Raw genomic sequence first — 24,420 nt, forward strand, 5'->3', positions numbered from 1 at the left:
TATTCATTTTGATTTGACGAATGCATAAGTTATTCCTTCTTCCTCCTTTCACATTGATTTTCTGTGTTTTCATTAAGGTTAATACTTCTCAGATGAAATCAGCTCTATTATTCTGTTAGTTTGCTTCTGGCCTAGTAGCATTTCCATCAGATTTTGATCATTGCAGAATCTGTAACCATCACAGCTCCCATGATAAAACTGGATTCGGGGTAAAAAAACCTATAAATCCTACTGTCAAAAGGAACCAGTTAAAAGCCAGTAAGAGACTGCATCTGCTGGGACTACTTGTAATTGATGAAGAAGGTTGCAACAAGGCTGATAAAAACCTACTCACAACAGTCAGCTCTTGTGTTACCTGAAATTATGGATGAAGCTATAGATGAGCTATAACAGAAAATAAGAGTCCAGAGTCTAAAAGTGATAATTAAAACAACAGTGACAACAAGCAAAGTAAAAATCTTACTTGAATTACAATGACAAAAAAGGGATTTTTCTCCTTTTTGTTGAGATAAAAACACCTGGGAGGACAAGAATAGAACTAATCCACTACAGTTGTTTCTACACAAGCTTTTCAGACATAGGAATTTGAAATCCTGTTCCAGTCTCCCACGTACTCACAGGCACAGATAAATTCATAATCGTAATAGATTTATTTTGATAGGTGAAAATCCACTATACTCTTTTTAAATTAGGTTACATCCATCTCAGTGCTTTCTACCACAATACTGTACAAGTTCAAATGCTTGTATTATAATAAAGAAAAATTAAGACAACATCATAAAAATTAACAGTTCTATAAAATCAAGTGACTTGAGTACAGCAGGAGCTACATGTATCAGACCTAGCTGATCTATTTTAAACCTTACCCACATCTGGCTAAAGCAAGGAGTTACATAAGCCATCAAAAATTTAACATCAGATTAGTATGGTCACAAGGGCAGCAATGAAATGGCCATCTGGAGAAAGATCAGGGTTCACTTCAAATTCTCAGTGAATACAGCACTATTCCATTTTGTTGAAAGCTTCTCAAACAGCTTTTTTCGTGTATTACTTTCCTGGTATATAGTATGTAAGAGATGAAGTATTTACAGGCTTACATATATTTTATATATATATATATATATATATATATATTGATCAGCAAATATCTCATCTCTCCTCTGACTTCAGTGATTCAGCCCTGTTCTGCAGAGTAGCCATGGAGCAGAGCACTTCAGGGGAATGTTCCTGAAAGGTTTCATAGCAGCAGACACACTGCAAGTTCTGTAGCACATCCATGTTGTTAATCTATGAAAACTCCTTCCCTAAAGCAGATTACAACAAGATTAGTCACTACAGGACCCGGGAAGAGTTTTTACCCTTTTCCCACTGAATTAGCAAAGCAAACTCCTGAAAACCTCCTTCATAGGACATAAGAGCTGAGCATTATTTGAGCAAGAAGGAAAAAACCCCCAAGTATTTGGCAGGTGAAATTCTAGAAGACAAAGAACTGGAGGGCATCACTCAATTAATGCAGTCCATAACATGAATCTGCAGTGTGTCCAAATCAGGTAGAATTTCTTCGCATTTAGGACATGAATAAATAGAAATATTCCGCTGCTCTGGCCAGTCTTGACTATTCGTTCCTGCAAGCAGAGAAGATAAATGATGAACTATTGTATCACCCAGTTTTGCTCTCTGCAGAGGGATACCCACAGGGAAGCTGTCTGCAGCAAAGCAAAGCTGCTTTAAGCTGAAGCTGACCCCGAGGGCTGCAGAAGGTGCCTGCAGTACCTCTTTGGACAAGGTGAGGTGAGTGCTCCTGATCCGGCATCCTGGCTCCGTGGCGACTCTGCATCTCTGCCAGAGAGGTTCTGTGGGTAATAAACAGGTCAAGAGCTCTGAAAACAGACTCCTGTCAACTGCTCATGCATTTAGTTCACAACTGCTGCTCAGGAACAGGGCCTAGAAATGCCACTGCTTTGTGAGACCATGCCAGAGGTCTGCTGAAATCAGGGTCATGCAACTGACACCAGCAGCAGGATTTGGGCAGGCACACACACCTAGGGATCTAGGGCACCCTTCTCTGGAAAACTCCAAGGACTCTCAGCTGTTCAGGGAAAACTGCAGATTTGCTTTAAGTAGAAAAGCAAGTTACACCATAAAAAGGACTCAGTGTGCAGTTAATGTGAAATGCAACTTGATTCAACTACCACAGTACTCAGAACTGTGTACTCACTACTGCCTCCTGGAGAAGGAGCCGATATCCCTGGCACACATGCAGGAACATTAGCTGCAGATTCACAGCTAAAACTGAGGCCAAAACCCAAAGAAACTCACATGGATCAACAGAGAGAATTTACCAAGCATGCAATCATTCAAAATGAAAACTTACTAAGGCACCCAACTAAGAACTAACACACTTTACAGACATTCTACCAGAAAATTGAGAAGTCAGCCAATTCTTTTTTTTTTTCTCCTTTTAAATTCAAATTAAGCAAGAAATGTCTGCAAAGTTATTTGCCTTTCTACTGGGATGCTTACAAAGACAATGTTGGTCAACACCAGTACACAGAGTAACAGGACAGTGCAAAGGCAGTTCAGCCAAAGTCTGTTCTCACCGGCCAAGGTCTTCAAAGTTTTGCTGCTCTTTTAGTAGGTATGCCAGCTGGACAGCCAATTGCTCCTTCTCCTCATGGATCTTCTCTCGTGCTGCCCTCTCAGCATGGAAATCAGAACAATAAACCTCCATCTGATCAGAGAAATGAAATCAGACTGAAAATTTGTAACTTTGACTGAACCGTATTTGTGTATTACATATCAAAATCACAAATCTGTATCATAATCTGCATCTACTCAAAACACACACACAGTGCAAAGCCAAGACCTGCACTTCTCCCAAGGTGAAGGAGACCTAATGCTTTCTGGACTCTGTAAAAGATACTCTGAGTGTCTTACCTGGGGCACAGGTATTGCCTCTGCTGTACAGAGGCAGAAATGAGGCAGTGAGGAGGGGACTTGACTGATTACACACACATATCTGTGGTTCAGACAGTGGAACCAGGCCAAGATGCCAGTTCTGTGCCTTAAATGTGAGGCAAACCCTTTTTAGTCACTTAACACATGCTGGTTGGAGTAAAATCATATGCAGTGATTCTTAAGCCAGTGGTTCTAAACACACATCTACTCCCAGCTTCTGTTTGTTGTGCCAGACTCCAGCATACACAGTTCCTCCTAGAGTCCTAGAATACAGTGGGTAAAGGCTCTGCAAGTATCTGCAAGACAAGCCAAGTAAGGGGTGTTATGCTTTCAAGTTGAGAAAACGTATTCAGCAGTCCAGAGTGAGCCATTAAATACCTCCTGGTTTCTGAATACTGGGTGGGGAAGTAGCCACTTTGTGCAAAGAGCTGATACCTGAGCACGGAGCACAGACATAGTTTCAAGGTCCTCCTCTTGCTTAGCAATCATCTGCTTCATTTCATCTATCTGGAGCTGCTTTGCAGCAAGGGCTTGTTCTGCCAACTCCACCTTTGCTGTCAGCTGTTCCACCACAGCTTTATCTACTCTGTCCAGCTGCAAAGAAGAATTGTGATTACAACATGAACTCCTTGAAGTGAAAGTTTGCTTCTTACTCCTCCTGTCCTTGGGAAAGGTTCCCATTTTGGTCACCAAAGGAACTTGGACTAAGACAGCAGTGGTGACGGATATTTTACCTTAAAGATTAGTTTTGAGCTTTCAAACTACTTTGTATCAAGTTAAAAGACAACCCCCTAGTGGACACTGTAAAAGACGTTTTCCCAGTTTCTGAAATTACACAGAGCAATATGGTACTTCCACGGTGGTTCAGTTCCTAACAAGACCTCACTGTGGCAGGCATTCTATTTAAGAATACAAAAATGTTTAGAGATTTACCTTCCCACATTTTTATAAATGATGCTGCAAGAACATTGATGTATCTATCACTTCTGTTAGAGGACTGGACTCTGTGCTGCACTGCACTGCAGATTAGACCTTACCCAGAAAACACCATGGAAGGACTGATGTGTGGATAAAGTTTTCTGTAACTGACAGCACAGGATCTATGTTTATCAGAGCAGTGCTGCTATGTTGCATGTAATTATGAAGAAGGGATGACAGTTGTTTCCTGACCAAATTTGATTCTAAAGATGTTCTCCCATCCCTTCCCCCTCACCCCTAATTAATTATGATTTCTTCTTGTGATGAGTTTACCTCTTTGAGTTTCATTTCATCAATTTTTTTCTTTGCCTCAGTGAGTTCTGGAAGGAGCTTGCTATATGAATCCTGAAGGTTATTGTATCTTGCCCTGTTTATGACAAGAGATGAAAATTTGAAACAATTATTTGAAATCTAAATAATGTTAGAACTTAAAAAAAAGCCACTACCAACTCCTTGCAAATCAGTGTGCGTTTCTGGCGAGAAAAAGTCATGCCCCATGTCTCAACACCTCTCTTGCAATGAGTTGTGTGCTGCTCTATCCATGGATTGAGTCAAACCAATGTCCTTACTGATCATGTGCATTTCATATTAAAGAATCCATCACTCAGTTTTTTTATATGAAGCTCACAAATTCTGCTCAATGTAACACCCTTCTTTGGAAGACATCCAAGTCTTGACTCAGACTTCAAGTGAAGCAGAATTTATCAGAATAACCAGACACAGACTCTGAAGACAATGAGCAGCTTCTGCAGCAGCTGAAGATGTGTCCTTCAGGAAGCCCAGCCTCTCTGAACAGCTTGGAGTGACATTTTCACACTCCTTACATGGACTGCACATGAAAGGGAGCAGGGAGCCAAAGCAAACAGCCTCTCTTTACCTCAGCCTGACCACACACTTAACTCTCCTAGTGCAAGCATATTGTAGGGATTGCAGACCTCTTCAGAAATGTCACTTTCCCAGCACTGTCACCACCTGACTTGTCTCTGCCCTCCAGGATGTGTCCACATTTACCCCTGCTAGTCAGTGGCACAGCTGTTGTCACTTATCTGCTTCCTCCACTTGTATGTTACACCCAGCTCTATTCCACCTTGGACTTTATGAGTAAAGGAAGATACAAGTCAGAGTTGACAGCTCAAGTATTCCTAAGTGAGGGGTTCAGTAGAGGAAAGAATACAGACTTCTACTTCATAATCTACAACACAGCATAGTTTCACAGGGTACAGGACACAAAGTAGTATTTCAGATTCAATTCTCCTTTGGCTGGGTTCCCTTGGACTTCTCTTCTTCACTGACAATACCTTCCTGGAATACAAAGCCAAGTCATACTCACTTTTCTTCATGTGTCTTGGCTTGTTCCAGCTTGACCTCTGCCTGCATGCTCTCCACCTGAAGTTCCAGCTTCTTGATGGTGTATATTAGCTGCTGCTTCTCCTCCAATTCTGATGCAGCAGCCAAGCTTTTTCTTTCCAGTACCTGGCACCTGATAAAAAAGAAAAAAAGGTTGATTTCTTCTGTTCACTCTCTCCTGATGGATTTTTCCCACGAGGCATATAGGAAAAAGAGTATTTGTATGGTTCACTTTAAAGGCTTATTTTGATGAAAAACACGGAAAGACAAAAATCAGTCTATACACAACCATCAGAAAACAAAGCTATAGAAACAAACATTTATTTTCTTACTATTATGAATCCCAAAGAACTGGAATTTGACAGGAAACAAAGCAAAAAAAGTGAGGCTCTTGTAATCACTTTTATAACCTACACAATTCTCTTCAAAAGCCCAGACAGCTCATGTGAAAAGGTTATAACCAAGTCCCTTGGCTTTTTCCCCTAAAGCCAGAATAGGGATTGATTATGTGAAGGAGAAAACAGAAAAGATTTTTTCTTTACATCATGAAGGGTTACAACCCAAATCTTATCATTCAAGGCACTGAGGTTCTATTTGCAGAACTAGGTTGGCAGCTCAGACTTTTTGACAATTGCTGTATTTCTGCACTTCACCACTTGCAAAGAAGGAGCACTCTTTAACAGCACTTCTATGAAACAGTTATTTTAGTTGGTATTTGTAGAGCTGGTGAGTTTCCCAAGATGGGAGTTGTAATACAAGTACTGCATGTCATGACAGAACTTTTGCTCTTCTGAGCCTTACTTTTCTTGAAGTTTCTTCTGAATCAATTCTGCTTCTTTTAACTTCTCATGGGCTTCCTGAAGCTCTTTAAACAGAGCACAAACTTGCAGATTCAGAGCTTCTACTTCACTGCCAACCTTTTAGAGAAAAAAAAAAAAGAAAATTACATATGGACATTTCAAGATAGTAAAGTTACAGGCTAAGAAAGATAAGTAGGAAGTCTCACTCTAGAGAAAACTGCCTAAGTTAGTTGCACAGTTACAGTCTATACTCAGTATTAAGGCCTCATCTGCAAGGCTTCACAATTATTCCACACTGCACCCCATTCATTGTTCCACTAAAGATTTACATTTTACCACAGAGGCAGGTAACATGAGCTCTGCTGACAGGAGCCTCTGCAGAAACATAACAGTGTACATGGAAACTGCTGCCAGCACAAGCACAAGGGCTGACCTCAGTGTCCACTTCAATGAGGAGTGTTGGGCCCAGGCTGTAACTCAGGCAAAGTGGAGATAAGAGAACTGGGAAACATTAATTAACTGAGACATCATCTGCTTTCCCTAGCAAGGGCATCTCTTGGCCTGACTGCAGACTGGTCCTGTTTAACCAACCCAGCCCTGCCCTAAAATACTTCTGACCTTCAGAAGGGCACAGGTCTCCAGCAGGTCCCATAGCATATTTCCAATTCCCATGCAGCACTTCACAAACTCACCCAGCTCACATAAAAGCACTCTTAGCTGCCTGTATTATGCAGTTGCACTGAACCAGCATGGATCTCCAAGGCTATGGGGTTGCACTCTCACCTCACACAGAAGCTTACAGCTGCAGGCACAGAAGTTTAAGCATCTGACTGGAGCTGAATGCCAACCCCAAATCTTAATTGAGAACATCAGGACTAAGTTTCTGCCTGGAACTGTGTCTCAATCCAAAATAATTATGCCCCACCACTGTAATCCCACTAAAAACATGAACAAACCTAAAGCAGGTGCCATATGAGCTCCACGTTTAAAGTCTGTTTTACAGTATGCTGTCACTGGATTCTGATCCAAAAGCTGACTTAGGCAGCAGTGAGGAAATTCACACAGTCTAGATGATTTCTGGGGGTAGAAATTATTGTATTTCTCTCTGCTTACTGGGCATGGCCAGGGCAATGTGGTGTAACTGCAGTTATGCCAAGCTCCCTGAATACTTGGCCCCCAGTCCCACCCCTTTGCAGTGGCTGCTGGAATGTGGAACCACCTCTAAGACACATCAAAGTTCACTTCCATTTCCTGTGCAGGACAATTGCCCTTTGCTCCCTGAGTGCAAGATGAAATCTAGACCCTGAGGTTGGTGACCTCAGCAAGTCAGCTGTATGTTGTTATATCTTGACTGAGGACAGGAACTTACAGCTTCTGAACTTTCTTCTTCCTGTTCAGTTTGTGTCCCACTCTCCAGGCAGTTTCTGGTCTCCTTCTCCAGCTTTGACAGTCTGGAAAAAAGAAGGAGCCAAAAATGATGGATTTGGCTTATGCTTCAGATGAGACTGTGACTATACAAGGATTTCATGCAAGTGATGACTCTCTTTGTAACATCACAGCCACAGAAAAACCACAAGCCAGAAGAGAAAGCAGACATACAAGAAGGCCTGCACAATCATGGGGGTTCTTGAAGAATACAGGACACTCTACATTTAATGAAAATGGATGTGTAAGTCTGCAGGTGTGATGAAGGTCATAACATTCAGTCCAAAGGGATTGATCTTTGGTACAGTCCAAAACTGCCAACTCTTTGGAAACAGATCATTCTGTTCACTGAATCCAGTGATCAATATTGTCTCTGCTTTCCTGTGGTATTTTCAGGGGCTGAGGTTTCTAAGAATTGTTTGGTTATGGCTCATTACCTCTTCTAGGAAGACCACATAGAAGCAATTACTGTGACACCAACCTTTCATAGTAGATAATGTCTTACTCTGTTTCTCTGAAGTGGGGATCTGGAACTACTTGGGGAATTGGCTACTCCTGAACAGTCGTGCTGATTTACACCCACAGAACTGAGCTGAGACAGACCCTCATACAGGTCTCACTGTGAAAACTCTGGAATTAAACTTATTTTAGACATTTCTAAGGAGCTTTTGCAAGCTCACACACTGCTAAATGTAGCATGCCAGTATCACGAAGAGGACCTGTTTTAGACATAGTGATTTGGTTAAGGCCGCACACAGAGATGATTCATCCACAGCCAAATAACTATGGAGGAGTGAATGGGGAGAACAGCCTCAACAGTCATCCTATCTTTCTGAATAACCCAGGGATAGTTCAAACCCAAGAAGAAATGGGTCATTTGCCTGGATCTGTGGCACTTCAGGAAATGAAAATAAAATCCCATGGAAGAAAACTGTGGTTTATCCCTATACAGAAAACCAGAAAATATTATAACAACTGAGAGCTCAGGAAATTCCCCAAATCACACCGATATTTCAGCATGTTGCTGTTCATTCAAGCAAGAAAACAGCTCCAAATGTTACAGTGCACCTACTTCATACCTCTCTCTGTGATCCTGCAGCTCCTTCTCAAGTTCTTCCCTCTTCTGAGTTTCATTTCTAAGGCTGCAGAGCAGCTGGCTCACAGTTATCTCCTCAGACTCCAAATTCTTCGATTCATCTGCAGATTTGCTCCTGCTTCAAACCAAACCAAACCAAACCAGATGTAAATAACAACAGCTATCCCTATAGCAGCACACTCCCTCCACCCTAATGCTGGAATCCAGTCTGAGAGGCCACCAATTCACACAGTGCTGGAAACCAGTGCTCTGAGCAAAGGGTTCATTCCCAATTGCCAAGAGCCAAGACCAGCAGCCACAGCCCCTGTGAGTGCAAATGAAGAGCAAAGGCACTCCCCTTCCAGCTGAGGGAACAATTCAGCACTTCAGCAAGGGCAGCAAAAGCAGTCATGACAATACAAAACCCAGTGCACTTATTCTGACCTATTTTGCAGCCCTTTCTGCAAAGTGCTGCTGTCCATTCCTACTAACGACCTTTTCCCGCAATAAAGCACGGAACTTTTCTTATCTCTGCCTTGCTCCTTTATGGAAAACAAAGTATATCTCACTAAAAATGGTAATCAGAAATCACTTTCTTGTTCAGAAAAAAAATCTCTTTAACACTTTACCCTCCTCACCTTCTATAGCTCTTTTCAAAATCATATTTTACTACTGTAAATTGAACCAGAACAAATACAAAGCTCCAAAAAATAGGATAAGTGATAAAATACTGTGTTCCATTATATCAATTTTTATGGCCATCTAGACAGAAAGTCAGAATCCCCAAACTGTATGGATGACTTAGTATATTTCAGTCTCATCTGTAAAACAGCATGTGTTAAAAGTTCTGCTTTTGTAGCTCAGAAAAGAAAGCAAAGCAGAGTCTTCTGTGTGCTTCTGAGAGCTAGAAACCTCTGGTGAGCAAAATTCAATACCCAAAAGACAGTGTCCAGCCAGGATATTTTAAGTAAATAACTTTTATCAGGGGATTTTTAGTGCAGTTCTACCCTTACAGAAATAAATCCATCCTGAGTGGTTCACATTTCATTGAACCTGTTAACAGCACCCGTCTAAAGTTTCAGCGCTGGACAAAGGCACGTGGTGACACTGGAAATATTTTCAGAGCTACGTATGCCTCCTGTTCTTGTAGATATGGCCCAGATTCTCCTCCAAAGGTAAGCAAGTTCCACAGGGAATGTCTTCTAATCAGTGTTCTCACAAGCCACAACTAACAACAAGCTTAATACTTGCAGCTTGGTCTGTGGTCAGCAACTCTTTCAGTTTTGTCCACAACTGTAACACCCTTATTTTTTTTCCTCCTTCAACTTCTTATCTGCATGCTGAGGGACAAGTTTCTCTGATATTACACTGAAGCACTGTTCTCCCTTGCAGTGACATAAGAGTGACAACATGGAGCACAGCTTTCTGGCCTGCTACATCCTTAGCATTTTCTGTATTCTTCCCTTTCCTTTTGCACAGGCACAAAGTAAATAAGAGTTCAGCCAAAACCATCTAGCTGCTAAACTGGGCAGTATCCAAAGTAGAAAGTTGAACAGTATCAGATGTCTATGTCCACGAGGAGTAAAGGTTCAGCCAGGGGCAAGAAAGTCCCTTGTGTCCTGGAGCTGATGTAAAGATTGAATTTTGAGAAGTAACCTGAACAGAATGCTGCTACCTTAAACCCAATAACCTGAAAAGCAAGGACTGTGTTGCACTGTGTGTCTACCCCATCATGGAAACACTTCATACCAACCACACTCCAACAGGGTCAGATCTGAAAGACTGTAAGACCTCTGACTCTTACCAACACCAGTATAATTGGGTAGAGGACAGATACTCTATTGGATGGTCTCCAATGATTAGGAGGGAACAAGTTCCTGCAGCCTCTTTGTCTTTTCTGTTTGGCCTCCCTTAAAAGCCTGAAGAGCTGGCAAGTCAGAATGTCCACAAATGCCTGGCCAACTTGCCAGAATATGCACTCCCTCTTGTCAGCTAGTAAAAATTGGAAGGAAAAATGTCAGAGAGAGCTGAGGGTCTTGCTGCATGCTATGAGGTAGAGCTACTGCAATGGAGGGGTGCAAAGCCAAAGAAAAAGAGGATTTTCTAGTGCATTCCTCATAGAAAGAAATTCCCTTACACTGAAAACAAAACTCAAGGCAGAAGTGTGAATCACACATATCACACAAGAACCTACATACATGTAGACAGCGACATCACTGGAGATTTCACCACCATTCTCTTGATGTTCCTTTGCAGTTCTATTTATTTCCCCTTCCTAGAAGAGAAAAAAACACTATTAGCTCAGTATTTTATCTAAGCAGAACAGCAGGACTTTATTTATTTGAGTTAAGGAATGAAGAAAAACAGAGAATTGCTATCATGGCAATACAGATAAATAAAAAAACTCCCACAGATAGTCTTCATGTTTGGAAATTCTTAATTTAAATACTTCACATGCCTTTCCCTGTATCTCTTCCAGCTTGATTAGAGAACAGGAACAACACTGAGACTTGCCCTTCTCCATTCATCAGCAACTTCCACAGCCACTCTCCCCTGTGAAGATGACTGGGCACACAGCAAGTCAACAGCACTGCAGGTGACTTTCAGTATAAGCCTAGAGATCACTCTCCAGCCTCCTAAAAGAACCCCTCTTCTTCCCCTCTACAAACCCCACTCCTTGACAAATTCCCCACTCCTACAAACCCACTTTGTAGCCCAAAGGAGAATCCTTCTAGCAAATAAAAAGGAGAATGCACCCCTATGTTTTCTCTGACACCTCCAAACAAATTTTAATTACATTTTTAAAATTTCTTGTTGCACATCTACTTTCCAGAGGGATGATATGGAGAATAGAGGGGTAGCAGAGGCTACATTTTCACATTTCAGTTTATGAAGAGATTCCAGATACAAGAACAGTAAAAAAAGTACTTTCTTTTTTGCCTCTAGGGAATACTCTCTAGAGCTTTGCACTTATGTTTTGTTTGCCTGCATCTCTATTTATCTGTCAGTAGGAAGTAAGCCCCATTTTCCAAAGAAAATGCCCCATTTATGCACAGGTGTTGCCCCTTAACAAAACACAGTACTGATGTTCCCAGAAATTTCAACTAAGACAAGACTTAACATTTTTAATTAGTGCAATAGAGGCTATCTATGAAATCAGTTTGCTTAGAGCCTTACAGTGGAAGGACAAAAACTAATTCCACGTCCTTTAAGACACAAGTGCTCTAAGGCAGGTAATCTAGGAATGACAGAAAGAATCAAAGAATGACAGAATTTTTTAGCCTGGCACCTGGCTGCAGGTTCCTGTGCTCCTGTTGTTCCCTTTACTTACATTCATCCCAATCTCCACAAAGGAATCCTCTGCTGAGATGTTCAGCTTGACCTGCAGCTCTGAAATGATGGCGAGCAGATCTGCCTTCTCAGCCTGGAGCCGCTGCACCTGGGCCTTCAGCTGCCTCACTTCCTTCTCAGGAGCCTCCTGGGATAAAAACACCCTGCATTAGCCAACCAACAGGGAACAGCAGCCAAGGAGCACACAGCCTGAACAGAACAGTGTCCTGCATCCCTTCTCTTCTCTTCAGGCTTGCCTGAAAACCCAACAGGACAGACCCCTAAAGTATGTTCTGGTTCACTCAACAGAAGAAGTCTAAACTGTGAAACCAAGGAATCAAACACTGGGCATGTCACTGCTGGAAAATATGGGACTGGTTCTCTGAACACACACATAATTAGGATGTAAATTTTTGCCCGAGTCTATGCCTTTTGCTACTACATAGGGTATCAGCCAACCTCCAGAATTATTACATTTTTTCACCCATATTCCTATTCTTCTTCTCCCAAATCTAACCAAGATCCAAAGAAGAAAAGACCAGTGGACAGAGAGCTTTCCCACACGTCCCATTCTTAGCCTTTCCCCACCTTCTAGCTTCTTTGTACCCCATTTCCATGTATAAATTCTCCCAATTCCTTGACCTTCATACAAAGTCCCAGATCCCTTCCACAAAGTCTCTGCTCCTCAGAGATTCTCCCCAAAATTCCCTATTTCCAATCACAATCATCTCCTTTGCCTTCTGCCTTCTCCCTTTCTCTAGGTTACTCAAAACCCTCTCCTAAGCCTCTACATAACCAGCAAGATTCATTATTTCCTCTCCTTTAAATGCTGCTCCCCATTATGAAACTTTTCCCTGTGAGTTTGTTTCTTCCTCATTTTGTAATCTGAGCTTTCACCTCCTGATAATGCCTTTATAACAGCACATACCAGCAATGCAAATTCTGAACAATTCCTGAAGTCTGAATTACATTCTAAGATATGATTAAGCTAAATCTCCAAATTATCTCTGTGTTGACAGTGCCTCTCATCCCAAAATACCACTCTGACCCTCTGCTGCCTCTGATTTTGTGCTTTTACTGTAAGAGGATGCGTTTAGAGTCAGTTCCAGGGAATGAGAGAAATTTTAGATTTCTCAAGCAGGCTGGAAGACTCTGGCCACAGCATCCTTCAGGCATTCAAAGTACAAGAAGTTCTACAACAGATAGAAAGATTATAAATCCTCTGGATACCCTTAAAAAATATTCCAGATTTATGAAATTCTGAACAATTTATGAAATCCTGAATTTTCCTGATAATCCTGAAACACAGCTTTCATTCTGTAAAGACTGTGTAAGTAATACTCACACAATCACACTATTTAAACATGACTTTCTTCCCCCTTGCATCTTCTGACCTATTGGCCAATTTTGATTTACATGCTGAAACATTTCTTACAGAGCTCCATCAAACAGTCAGGAGGAAGGGAGAGTCTACTAGTGACCCTGTAGAGAAAAAGGTTAATACACTCATTTTTCATCAGACAACAGAGAATCCACATGGGTCTTGGAGGTACCAGACACCAGAATGCATCAGTTTGGCTCTGCATGAACTTCTTAATTAACTTTTCACATGACTATTTGGGACACAAAGCAGGTTTTGTTTTGATTAGCTTTACCCACAGATGTCTTTAGTACCACCTGCAAAATGTTGCCTGGATACTGTGCAACCACCTGCAACATTAGAAATGATGTGTAACAGAGCCAAAGGCAGGACACAGAGAGAAAGCTCAGTCACACTCAAACAGAGCAGCAGAAATACAGATCTAATCTGACCTCAGCAAAAGAGCTTTCAGAAAAGAAGACTGATATAATAAAAATAGATGGCACTTTTTTTTTTGCTTGTTTACATGTTTGTATGTAATGCTATCATGGCAATACAGATAAATAAAAAAACTCCACAGATAGTCTTCATGTTTGGAAATTCTTAGTTTAAATACTTCACATGCCTTTCCCTGTATCTCTTCCAGTGTGATTAGAGAATAGGAACAACAATGAGACTTGTTTCTCCCTGGAAACACAATTAAAAAAGCAATTAAATGATCATGAGAGACAGATAATCTAACAAGTAAAGAGAAGGATAAAGTAAAGAGATATCCAAGGATAAATGAAAAATTAGCAAGAAATGCCAGTTCTTATTTATTATGTAAAAAAAGTTTAATTATTATTGTTTACTAAATGCTAACAAAAAAAGGAAATTATCTCAGGTGTGCCATAATTTTCTGTTACTACACTCTGAAAGGCCTCACTTTATGAAGTAAGTCAGGTGAAGACCATTTCTTAGAGCTAAGGATAAAAATGGAGATATTAACAAACCTCCAAACCATCCCAGTGTGATGAACCCTAGAATCATAGAAGGGACTGAATGCTCCAGATTTTCAATTCAAAAGCATGTCAATCTAACCAATTCCTTATTTACCATTTCAGCTCCTTCTTCTCTTTCCTTTAAGCTCTGAAGTTGCTGCTGTAGCTGTTCATTTTCAATGCACTTGGCCTGCAAGCACTGCTTTGCCTCCTTAAACTTTAACTCATAAAATTCTCGCTCTTCTTTCTGCTTCTCTCTCCAGGTGGAAAGCTCCTCATATCGGTCCTTCATAGCTTGGTTGTGCAACTTCATGGCTTCTAAATGGTAGCCAGAGAGAAGACATTGAATCACATCAATACTCTGTCCATGAAACAGCAGATTTCCACTACACTGAGCTCAGCATTCTTCAGCATCAAATGGGTTGGCAATAATTGGGTGTGAAATATGAGCCTCTGTCTGGCGTACCTTAAATACCAAAACTAAACTTATCATAGTCCATTAGCACTATAATAACCAGCTTTAAATCCACTGCTGAGATCACATGCCCACACTCACTGACTTCTTGACTTTGTCCTAAACCAAGAAGCCAGAAGGATTGCTCACAAGAGATACTTGGTATCTTGCTGTGTGTGGTATTCACATGATCAGCCCGAATGAAACTGCTGAACTGAGCTTCTGAAACTACTGAGACTTGGCAGGGAAAACATCCTAGACTGGTGAATTACTGCATGGAAACAGATGCTATCAAATCAAATGTCTCAAATATGCCCAACAATGCTCTCCCCCAATGTGCTGTTACATTTTATTTAAATTGTATGCTCTGTCTCACCCTTTGAAAATGTATGGCTCATTTGGTTAAGATTCGATTGCAAACATTGAAAAAATATACCAAACAACTTACAGCCAAGTCAGCTCCCTGTAACTAACAAAGTCAGTATGTAACAGTATCAGTCTTGCAAAATGCTTACAAGATTTTTAAGCAGAGTCAGTGAAATTATTTTAGACATGCTTTTTTTTTAAGCAAGTAACTCAAAGCTGGTTACTTAAAAATCCTTTATACTTGTACTTTCCAGTAACTTCCATTACATCCTGATGTTATATGATAAACTGCCCATGAATCCTTCAGGTTATGGAAAAAAAATATAGTCTGGAGAATGATTCTGCAATTTATGGGTTACAGCAGCTGTAAATACTACCTTATATAAGACTTTTTAGCAAAATACCAGACGAACTTCTACAAACAACTTTCCTGCTAGATTCCCATGAGACAGAAAAGTTGGACCATGTCCAAAAATGATTCAGGAAGAATTTAAACACCGGTGTAAAATCACAATACAGGAGATATGTGACTTCATGCTCTGCTGTCAAATAAACAGTGAGATACTTCTGTCTTTTACACAGAAAATTCTCAGATCCCCCAGGTTTTGCTCTAACCGTTTAAAGGAAGAAATAACTGACACTTAAATTCCAGATCCATAAGTATCTCACACAAAGGACTCAAATCATTAGGAATTTCCAGGGAAGGCTACTGGTTTCTCCCAGAGGTATCCTGCCATAGCCACCATTCCTTTTTGAAGTATGGAAGGTACAGTACCCACCCCTCCTAATGCAGCTTTGGCAAAATGTTTGTAATGGATCAAAGAGTTCTACAATACAAGCAAAAAAATTCTTTTAGAGGTTGATGAGCAAATAGCACATCATAGGAAGAGATTTTTCATGTCACCCTCTAAAATAGACAGTGCTTATATATAAAACTCAAGAGCAAGTAAGTCACCCTTACATTGGGCTGTTCTCCTCCTAATCTACCACACCAATTCAATTTGATGTGTGCTACCAAATATCCTTTTCATGTGTATTATCAAACTGGCATTGTCACTTGCAGAGTTGTTTATACAGCAAATGCTACCCAGCAAGGGCAGATAAGCACAGAATTCATACTCATAGCACAAAACAAACCCTTCAGAAGAGATTCGGGGCTCTTGAATTTCAAGACCAGCTCACGCGTGCATTCACCTTTTAGCTCATTGTTCTCAGTGATTAGTTCTTTCATCTGTTGCACCATCTCTTCCGGGGTGTAGGTGTTAAGGGCTGGGGCTGCCATGCTGCCCACTCCATTTTCCATTTTACTCTTAGAATGCTCTCCATTTTCAGCAGGACGGCCCTTCGACTTGCTGGACATCTCTGAAGCAGCTGTTACAAGGTTTGCCAAGAGCAAACTTTCAATTTCTTGCCCAGTTATAAAGAAAGCATAATCACACACTCATTTTATTAACACATGCAAGCCACATCCCTTGTCACAGCACACAGGCACCTTCAATCCCTCTAACCCCGCTACACCAGAGTATCCGTGAGTCTACATAATCCCCCATGGGCCTAAAACACACGATCCCCAAGACGTCTTTCGGGCTAACCAACCCTTCCTCAGGAGCCCATTTCTCTGGGAATGAAACGAGACTCTCGCTTCTCGCACTCCTTCCCATCCCTGACAGCACCCGGGCCCCGCCGCCCGCCCGGCCCTGTCGGCGCCCCGGCCGAGAGCCCGTTTCCGCTGATTTTTAACTTTCATTTTCGCTTTCCTGTCCCCTCTTCCCGTTCTCCTCCATACCCCACCGCGGTGCTGGGGAGGCTGCGGCGCCTGCACCCGCCTCTGCCCAGGCACGGCCGCTCCGTCCCTGGGCCAGACCGGCCCCCGGGAGCCGCAAAACGGCGCTTCCCCGCCTTGCCCTTCCTTCCCGCAGGCCCACCCCGGATCCGCCGAGTCACCGGGCGAGCCCGGCCATGGCGACCGCCACCCCCGCACTCTGGGCTGGCCTCAGGGACCTCGTCCCCACTCACCCCTCACGGCGCGCCCATGGCCGCTCAGCTGACGGACGGACTGCCCGCCCTCCCCCGCCGTCCCCGCCTCCGCCTCCGCGGGGACCTCCCAGCCCCGCTCCTCCCGCCGCCTCCCGGGCACGCCGTGCTCGCTTCCTGCTCGCTTTCCCGGCTCCTGCCCTGAGGGCCCCCGGCTCAGCGGGGCGGGAGCCAAGTCCCCCATGGAGCTGCAAGGTGGCGCGGGGAGCACTGCTCCGAGGGGGAAAAATCCTGCGGGTCCAAGAGGTTGGAGAAGACCTCTGAGATCTTCGAGCCCAGTTTATGACTGAGCACCGCCTTGTCACCAGGCAATGGCACGGACTGCCACTTCCAGACTTTCCTTTCCTGTCACCTCCAGGGACAGTGACTCCACCACCTCTTCTGGGCAGCCCGTTTCAATGTCGAATCACCCTTTACGTGAAGAAATTCCTCCCAATGTCCAGCCTAAACTTTCCCTGGAACAGCTCGAGGCTATGTCCTCTCATCCTGTCGCTGATTTCCTGGCGGCAGAGCCCGACATCCCCCCGGGTACAACCTCCTGTCAGGGATTTGTAGAGAGCGATAAGGTTACCCGTGAGCCTCCTTTTCTCCAGGACAAACAAACCCAGCTCCCTCAGCTGCTCCTCACAGGACTCATGCTCCAAACCCTTCCCCAGCTCCACTCCCCTTCCCTGAACCCCCTCCAGCACCTCAGAGTCCCCCTGAACAGAGGGACCCAGAACTGAGCACAGCACTCGAGGTGTGGCCCCAGCCCTGCCCAGTACGAGGGGCAGGAATGGCTTCTCCTGGCGTGAGGCAAAAGACAGGATCGAGAGGTGGGTGTGAGGTGAACAAAAGGGAACGTTACTGCACAGGACATTTTAGTGATTTTTGCCACAGGATCAAATCAATTAGGACGGGTTTTGCCATGCTGTGGGGATATATAGTCCATTAATGGCTGTCAAACGATGTGGTTGGAAGCCTTTAAATGGCAGATTCCCGGGATGGGGTTAGCTGGGGTCATTCACCCTGCACAGCCCCGGTGCTTTGTGACTGTGTTTAGCAGCAGGTGGGCCTGGGAGTTCCTCAACTTCCAGTTCTAAAGTAACAAAGCCAACCAGGACATTTTGGTTCCTTTGTTTACAATGTGAAAAATTGTAGCCGTTGTAGCTAAAATGTCAGTTTCCCATGTGGAAAACACCAATCTTTCATTAAATAACCCCATGGCTCAAAAATAAGCTCTTTTGATTTGAAAATGCTGCTTTGCCATGTCCTTTGCCTGTTGTCTAATAAAATTGGTCTCCCCAGCTGCCCTCCAAGTGCCACAGCCAGGGATTTCCCAGGATGAGGGAGAGAAGTAAGGAGCCCACTGGATGTTTGAATGGTGGACACTGGCAGGGAGGAGTCCTTTTACAGGTTCAATATTTAAACAGGATGTAGCTTACAAATCTGCCAAGAAATAAAGCCAGCAAATATTTGGGACCACCTACATGGTGCAAAGAACAAGTCTGACAGCAGATTTATGCATGCTGGGTCCATAATCCACGTGCTTTTTGCTTACACTGCTAATGAACAGAATCTGTCTCCTTGATGGTAGAGTGAGATCTTCTCTGTGGGAGGGAATATGGTTTTGGAATTGCTGTCGTCTCCCATCACTGCATCTGTGGCTGGATGTTAGACAGGAGTTAGAGGGGCAATAAAGAAACCTTCTGAGAGACTGAGGAACACAATTACTAGAGCTCATCATGGCTTTTTATTTGAGCTCTGAGCTAAGTTCTTGCAGACAGCATGACCTTACTGCATGTGCAGCAAAGAAAATTGAATTTTACTTGTCAGAGGAGTTTAAATAAACATTAGCTTTTTTTTTTTTGCACTCCTGATAGCTACTTGTTCCCTCAGTAATCCCAGGTCTGGGATTTAATTCAGAAATTTAATTCAAAATTAATCCAGAATTAATTTTTGGGAGCAGATATTATTTAAGCCACAAATAACCAAGTTTTGGGGGAGCAGTTTATCTTCTGAGTGTGTGCTTCACTGCAAGTAAGATTTATGTATCTCACAATGCCTTGAAGAGATCCAAATGCAAGAATTATCCTTGCTTGCAGTTCTAAAATGGAGGTGGGTTCCCTGGAAGCAGAAGTCATATATCTGATTCTAATTGCAATGAAACAATTTGCTTTTTAAAAGCCAAAGAAAAATTAGAGTCCTTGGAGATACAGAAAGGAGATAAATAACCAAAGAGGCTTTGGGAAAAATAAAAAATATGAGACAATTTATTTACATGTAAGAAAAAAATGGCTTCTGTCTAAGGAAGATTAAATTGTTTGCACAAAAGTTCTGTTGCACATCAGCCTTGTGGGAATACAAGGGATACAGCAATTGTTTGAGCTCAGCTATTCAGATATTTTTTTCACCACAGTTTCTCATGTGATTAATCCTTTTGTCCATTCTGCAGGTTACAGGTGACACACAGAAATGAAATGTGTGGGCTCTGTGTAGGAAGGAGATCTGTTCTGGCTCTCCTGGTGAGTGCTCTGAACTGCTGGGCTGAGTTAGGAGTAGCCCATCTCTCTATGCCATACAGCACAGATAATAAATAGTTGGAGGTAAGAGGTATGAAAGTGTCCAGCTTTCCCCAAACCACTCCATAACATTTGTTTGCAAAAAAAGACACCAGGCAGCTCTGGGTCTGAGGGCTCAGATGCAGTCAAGTTGCTTAAGAAATTTCCCTGTGGCATCTGAGCCATGGAAACAGTCTTTGTGTGCACCCTGACTCCATAGCAAATGTGGGATAATTCAGTTTAGCTTAGTCTGAAATGATGAAGAATTGTGCTGAATTATCACATCAGTCTGGGCTAACATCTTAGGTATTGTTTTTGCAGTTATCTGGAAGCTGAGTCCTGAGAATCAGCCAAGGCTTGAACTTTGGAAAGCTTTGGTACAAAGAACACCTCTCCATGAATATCTCTATATATATACACTCAGAGCTTACAATTTATCCATCTCTCTGTCTGTTGTGGATTATGTGGAACTCACGTGCCTCTGAATCTCTTCTGCTGGCTTTTCTCTTTCTGTCTTTCAAGTCTCAGCATTGCCTTCTTGACTGTTGCTGCAGTAGCTGCTGGAACCTCCTGATTTTGGCCAGGATCCCATAGATAATGTACAGACACAACCCAAAGACTGACTTTTCTCTCAGGACACAAGGAATAGCACTATCCTGTCTGGATCATGTCCTCTGAGCAGCTCAGGTGCCTAAAGAGGCTTTGCTTAATCTGCCACAGAGCTATCTGCATGTCTGAGGAAGAACTACTAACCTTGATTAGTACCTGGGCCTCTTGCCAGCATAAATGCTGGAGTGTTTGCTGTGACTTCAGATTTGCTGATTAAGCTTAATTTCCAGCTGACAGGTAATTTGAAAACACCATCAAGATATGTTCTTTGCAGGCTTTGAGCAGATTAAGTGGGGGAGAGGAGTTGTTATAAAGCACATCCAACTTCTGCAGTCAGCAGTACTCTGTGATGAATGTCACCATAACCTAGAGAGAAGTAAGATGATGAAATGCATTCATTTCTTCCAACAATTAAGTGCTACCATGGCCTGGAGAGGGCTCAGAGCCAGCTGGTAAAATTTACATTAAGCAGAATCAGGCCTTAGATTATCATCTACAGTAAAACAGCTACAAAGAGCATGAAAGTCAGATGTATGATCTGAATGTTTGTCTGCCACTGACAGATAGTAGGACAGGTTAAATCTGGGATCATCATGGATTTTTGATTATTAGTCCAGCATTGAATCTATTGCTATTGATACTGTTCTTACCTTCCAAAGGAAAATGATCAAAAAGGAAGTTCAGGAAGCCAAAAGATGACAGAAATGAAGTAGTAGAAAAAAAAAAATGACCCAAGGTCCTGTTTTCAATCTAATAACCCTGCCATGGGCAGGATATGTGAAGCAAAAGTAGTGCCAAAGAATGTGTCTAACTAACTGGTTTTGGCCCATTGCAAGTTTAATGCAGTGTGTTGTGTACCTCTTTCCCTCCCACATATAGCCAAATGGATCATTTCTTTTACAACTGCAGTTATATAACACTCCTGTGCAATGACACAGGAGAGTAAAGATGCTCTGGAACAATGTTTGGATGATCTAATACAGAGACTGCTGGAATGTAGGGAAATTGTGATGTCACGGTTTTATTTTGCAGATTTTTCCTTCGTCTAGTGAGTTGCAGTTTGATTGTGCCAAGTTGCTGGAATTCCTCACCAGCATCTCTGATTTCTTTCTTGAAAGCAACTCATTCTGTCACCAGTCAAAAATATTATCTGTAGTTTTTTTTTTCCTAATAAATTTAGCGATTTGAGTCAAACTAGCAAAAATATCCCACTTATGGACAGTCTAGCATGAACAGCAGAAATGAAAAGTATTCCACAATATTTTCCTCTAGGTACCTGGCCCTGCTTTAGGAGCTCTGATGACAAAGTAATTTTCTGCCTGTCAGTAAGCTGCTTTAGAAGTTTTGCAGAGGAGAAGAGCAAAATGTTAACCACAGATCTGATGGTTTTGTGATTTTGTGTCTGTCATTGCAGAGGAGATGAACTGGCTCCTGGCTGTGGAATAACTTGTTCAGGTCCTTGTTCAGGCTGTCTTCCCTTTCCTGACTGCTCAGCAGATACTGGTGTCAACTCAGGATGCAGTACATTTCACTCAGCAGCTGCCATGCCAAAAATAAGATGGATAAATGTGCAGAAAATCTAAAAACCAAACTGACCACCATCCTTTTCTCTTTCCAATAGATGGCAGCAATTCTCTTTCCATATCATCATCAATTGAACAGGTCAGGAGCTCCAGAATACCAGAAGAATTAAAAAGTACAGGCATCTTTGCCCTTTTCTTTTGCTCTTTCTGAGTGTGAAATTTGCACCAAGAAGGCAGCAGACTGAGAAAATGTCTGAAGCCCTTGGAATGTGGCACTGCTGCCAAGTACAGCCGTGCCAGGAAAACACAGGCAGGTCAACCAGCAAACGTGACCCAGGGCTCAGAGATGGGGGAGGGAGGTTTGCTTTTGCCTAAGAATGATCAAAAGTAAAAGTGGGGCTATTTTAGGGTTTAATTGAGAAGGAATTGGAGATCCATGGAAGAAGGGAATGGAACATGAGGATTCCAGGTCAGGTGGAGAAGTCTCAGACAGCCAAGGAGCAATGTCAGTGTACCTTGTGGAGGGAGAATCACACACAGTGGACTGTCCCCTTGGAAGAAGTGACTTCTTAATTTTCTATATAAATCTTCAAGAGGAAATGTAACAAGAATGGAGCTGAGGATGGCTCTCTTCAGAAAGTTCTGTGGCAAGAATCTCTGGCAGAGAAGACTGTTTTCTGTATCCTGAAATGCACCTGTGTTCCTCATTAGACGAGAACAGCTCCATACCACCAGATGGGCCATGGGGAGGGATGAGCCAGGTTTCCATCACACATCATGACATAAAGAAAGCATTGCTTCCTGGCTGCAAAGAGATGGTCAAAATAAAAAAATAAAAATATTTAGGTTTAACATTATTTTAAATGTAAAAAAATTTATATTATTTTAAAAACATTATTTAAAAAAGCATAACTCTCAACTATAGCCTGGAGGCAAATGAGTTCTTCATGAATTTTACCACTTAAATCCTTTTAAAAAATATCTTTCTAATGTTTTCAGTCATGCATGCCCCTTATTTTCTTTTTACCTCAAATGTCTTGCTAGGATTTTTGGTTGAAGAGCTCTTTGACTCCACAAGCTGCTTTCCTGCTAAATGTGGAAAATGTCACTCTAGTGGGCTGTGTAATTGCACCCCTCACTATTTCTCTTTTTACACAATCTGGAGGAGGGACATGGTGCTACCCCAGTGAACTGAGTTGCACTGGCATTTTTGATGGGATGCAGCAAAGACAAACCACTAAGAGGAAAATTCCAGAACATTCTGGAGGCTGTTACAGTACAGAATTTCCCAATAAGACACCCCAGACCACACTCCTGATAGGACCTAACTGGGTTTTTTTCTGGAGCATCTTCTGGGTCTACAAGCCATAAACCCTGAGCAGACATGGAACCATATCCTCATCTTGCTCTTGAGATACTGTGGTTTCTACTGGCTGGAAATGAAGCTTGCAAGCACATCTCATAAATTGCAGTATTACCCATATCATTTAAGGGATATTCTCATGTTTCACCCTTGGCTTGTCTCTGTGATGATAGGAATACCCCAGCATCCCTGGGAATGTAGCTGCTGCAGGGAGCCTTGGAGTGCAGTTTGTATGGTGTTTAAGCCTCTTTGGGACAGCACTGCCACTGAAAGAAGTGCAGATGGAGACATACAGATAACCAGATCAGAGTGAACCAGGCCAGAGGTTTTTCACCTGGATCAGTTTTTACCTAAAGCAGTTTTGCTTGTGCTGACTCAAAACATGCTCACATGGTTTTGATAGTATGCTGGGGAGCAGTAGCCTTTGGACCTGTTGGAACAGGTCCAGAAAAAGGCCATGAAAATTAACAAAGTGCTGAAGCACCTCTCATATGAACAGGCTAAAAGAGTTGGAGTTGTTCAGCCTGGAGAAGAAAAGGCTCTGGGGAGACCTTATTGAAGCTTTTCAATACTGAAAGGGGGCTTGTAAGAAAGACGAAGGGAGACTTTTTAACAGGACTAGTAGTGACAGGATAAAGGAAAACAGTGTTAAACTGAAAGAGGGTAGACATAAGAGTGATTTTTTTTTTTGCAAGGAGGATGGTGAAAATGGGCCCAAGTTGACCAGAAAAGCCATGGATGGATGCCCCATCCCTGGAAGTATTCAAGGCCTGGTTGGATGGGGCTTTGAGAAGCTTGATCTAGTGGAAGTTGTTCCTGCCCATGACACTGGGAGAGCAGTGAATACTGGGAATAATTTGGTTTGCAAGAAAAAGTAGAGAAGGAGAACTTTTCTGAGGCTATTTGAGGCAGTAAACTCAGACTGAAATTTTGTCAGAAAACAAAGTGTTTTTCAGACAGCTGAGGGCGCTGAGCACTTCTTAAGTGAAGCTGGCATTTTGCAGGTTTGGGCTTTAAGTCACAGCACTAAAATGCTCTAATCACACATAGCACTGCTGGTGAGCAAAGCCTGGGCAGGGACTCAGGGTCCAACACTGCCAATAGCTGAAAAATTAAAGACCCAGAGCTGGGTAAATAACTGCTTATGTGCTTCAGTACAAGCATAAATGTATTGCCTTCATTTTAATGGCACCTTGAAAGAACACTTTGATCACTGATTTCCCCTTCTGAAGCAGCAGGGTTTTGTTTATTTATTGCAATTTCAAGTAGCACCATAAA

At 42.4% G+C, this 24,420-nt stretch overlaps 1 protein-coding gene across 4 annotated transcripts; it reads right to left on the minus strand.

Moving 5' to 3' along the window:
* Window positions 1–627: 627 nt before the first annotated feature.
* On the minus strand, window positions 628–17,306 carry OPTN (optineurin). 4 transcript variants are annotated; one of them, XM_071424092.1, is made up of 14 exons: window positions 17,090–17,306; window positions 16,268–16,444; window positions 14,369–14,571; window positions 11,915–12,061; window positions 10,782–10,858; window positions 8,588–8,722; window positions 7,453–7,534; window positions 6,085–6,200; window positions 5,267–5,416; window positions 4,210–4,303; window positions 3,394–3,552; window positions 2,601–2,731; window positions 1,774–1,853; window positions 628–1,625 (listed from the first exon to the last, which is right to left on the minus strand). In XM_071424092.1, exons 1-14 carry the CDS (start codon window positions 17,289–17,291, stop codon window positions 1,504–1,506), a joined length of 1,875 nt encoding a protein of 624 aa, XP_071280193.1. In that variant the 5' UTR covers window positions 17,292–17,306; the 3' UTR covers window positions 628–1,503. The 4 variants fall into 4 exon arrangements, with proteins under 4 accessions (XP_071280193.1, XP_071280192.1, XP_071280191.1 ...); XM_071424091.1 differs by having other exon boundaries at window positions 8,588–8,719; window positions 16,268–16,480; XM_071424090.1 differs by having other exon boundaries at window positions 16,268–16,480.
* Window positions 17,307–24,420: the final 7,114 nt, after the last annotated feature.

The sequence above is a fragment of the Agelaius tricolor genome, unplaced genomic scaffold (assembly GCF_023055355.1).
Source record: "Agelaius tricolor isolate 1412-34295 unplaced genomic scaffold, bAgeTri1.0.p SCAF_3, whole genome shotgun sequence".
NCBI classification, from domain to species: Eukaryota; Metazoa; Chordata; class Aves; order Passeriformes; family Icteridae; genus Agelaius; species Agelaius tricolor.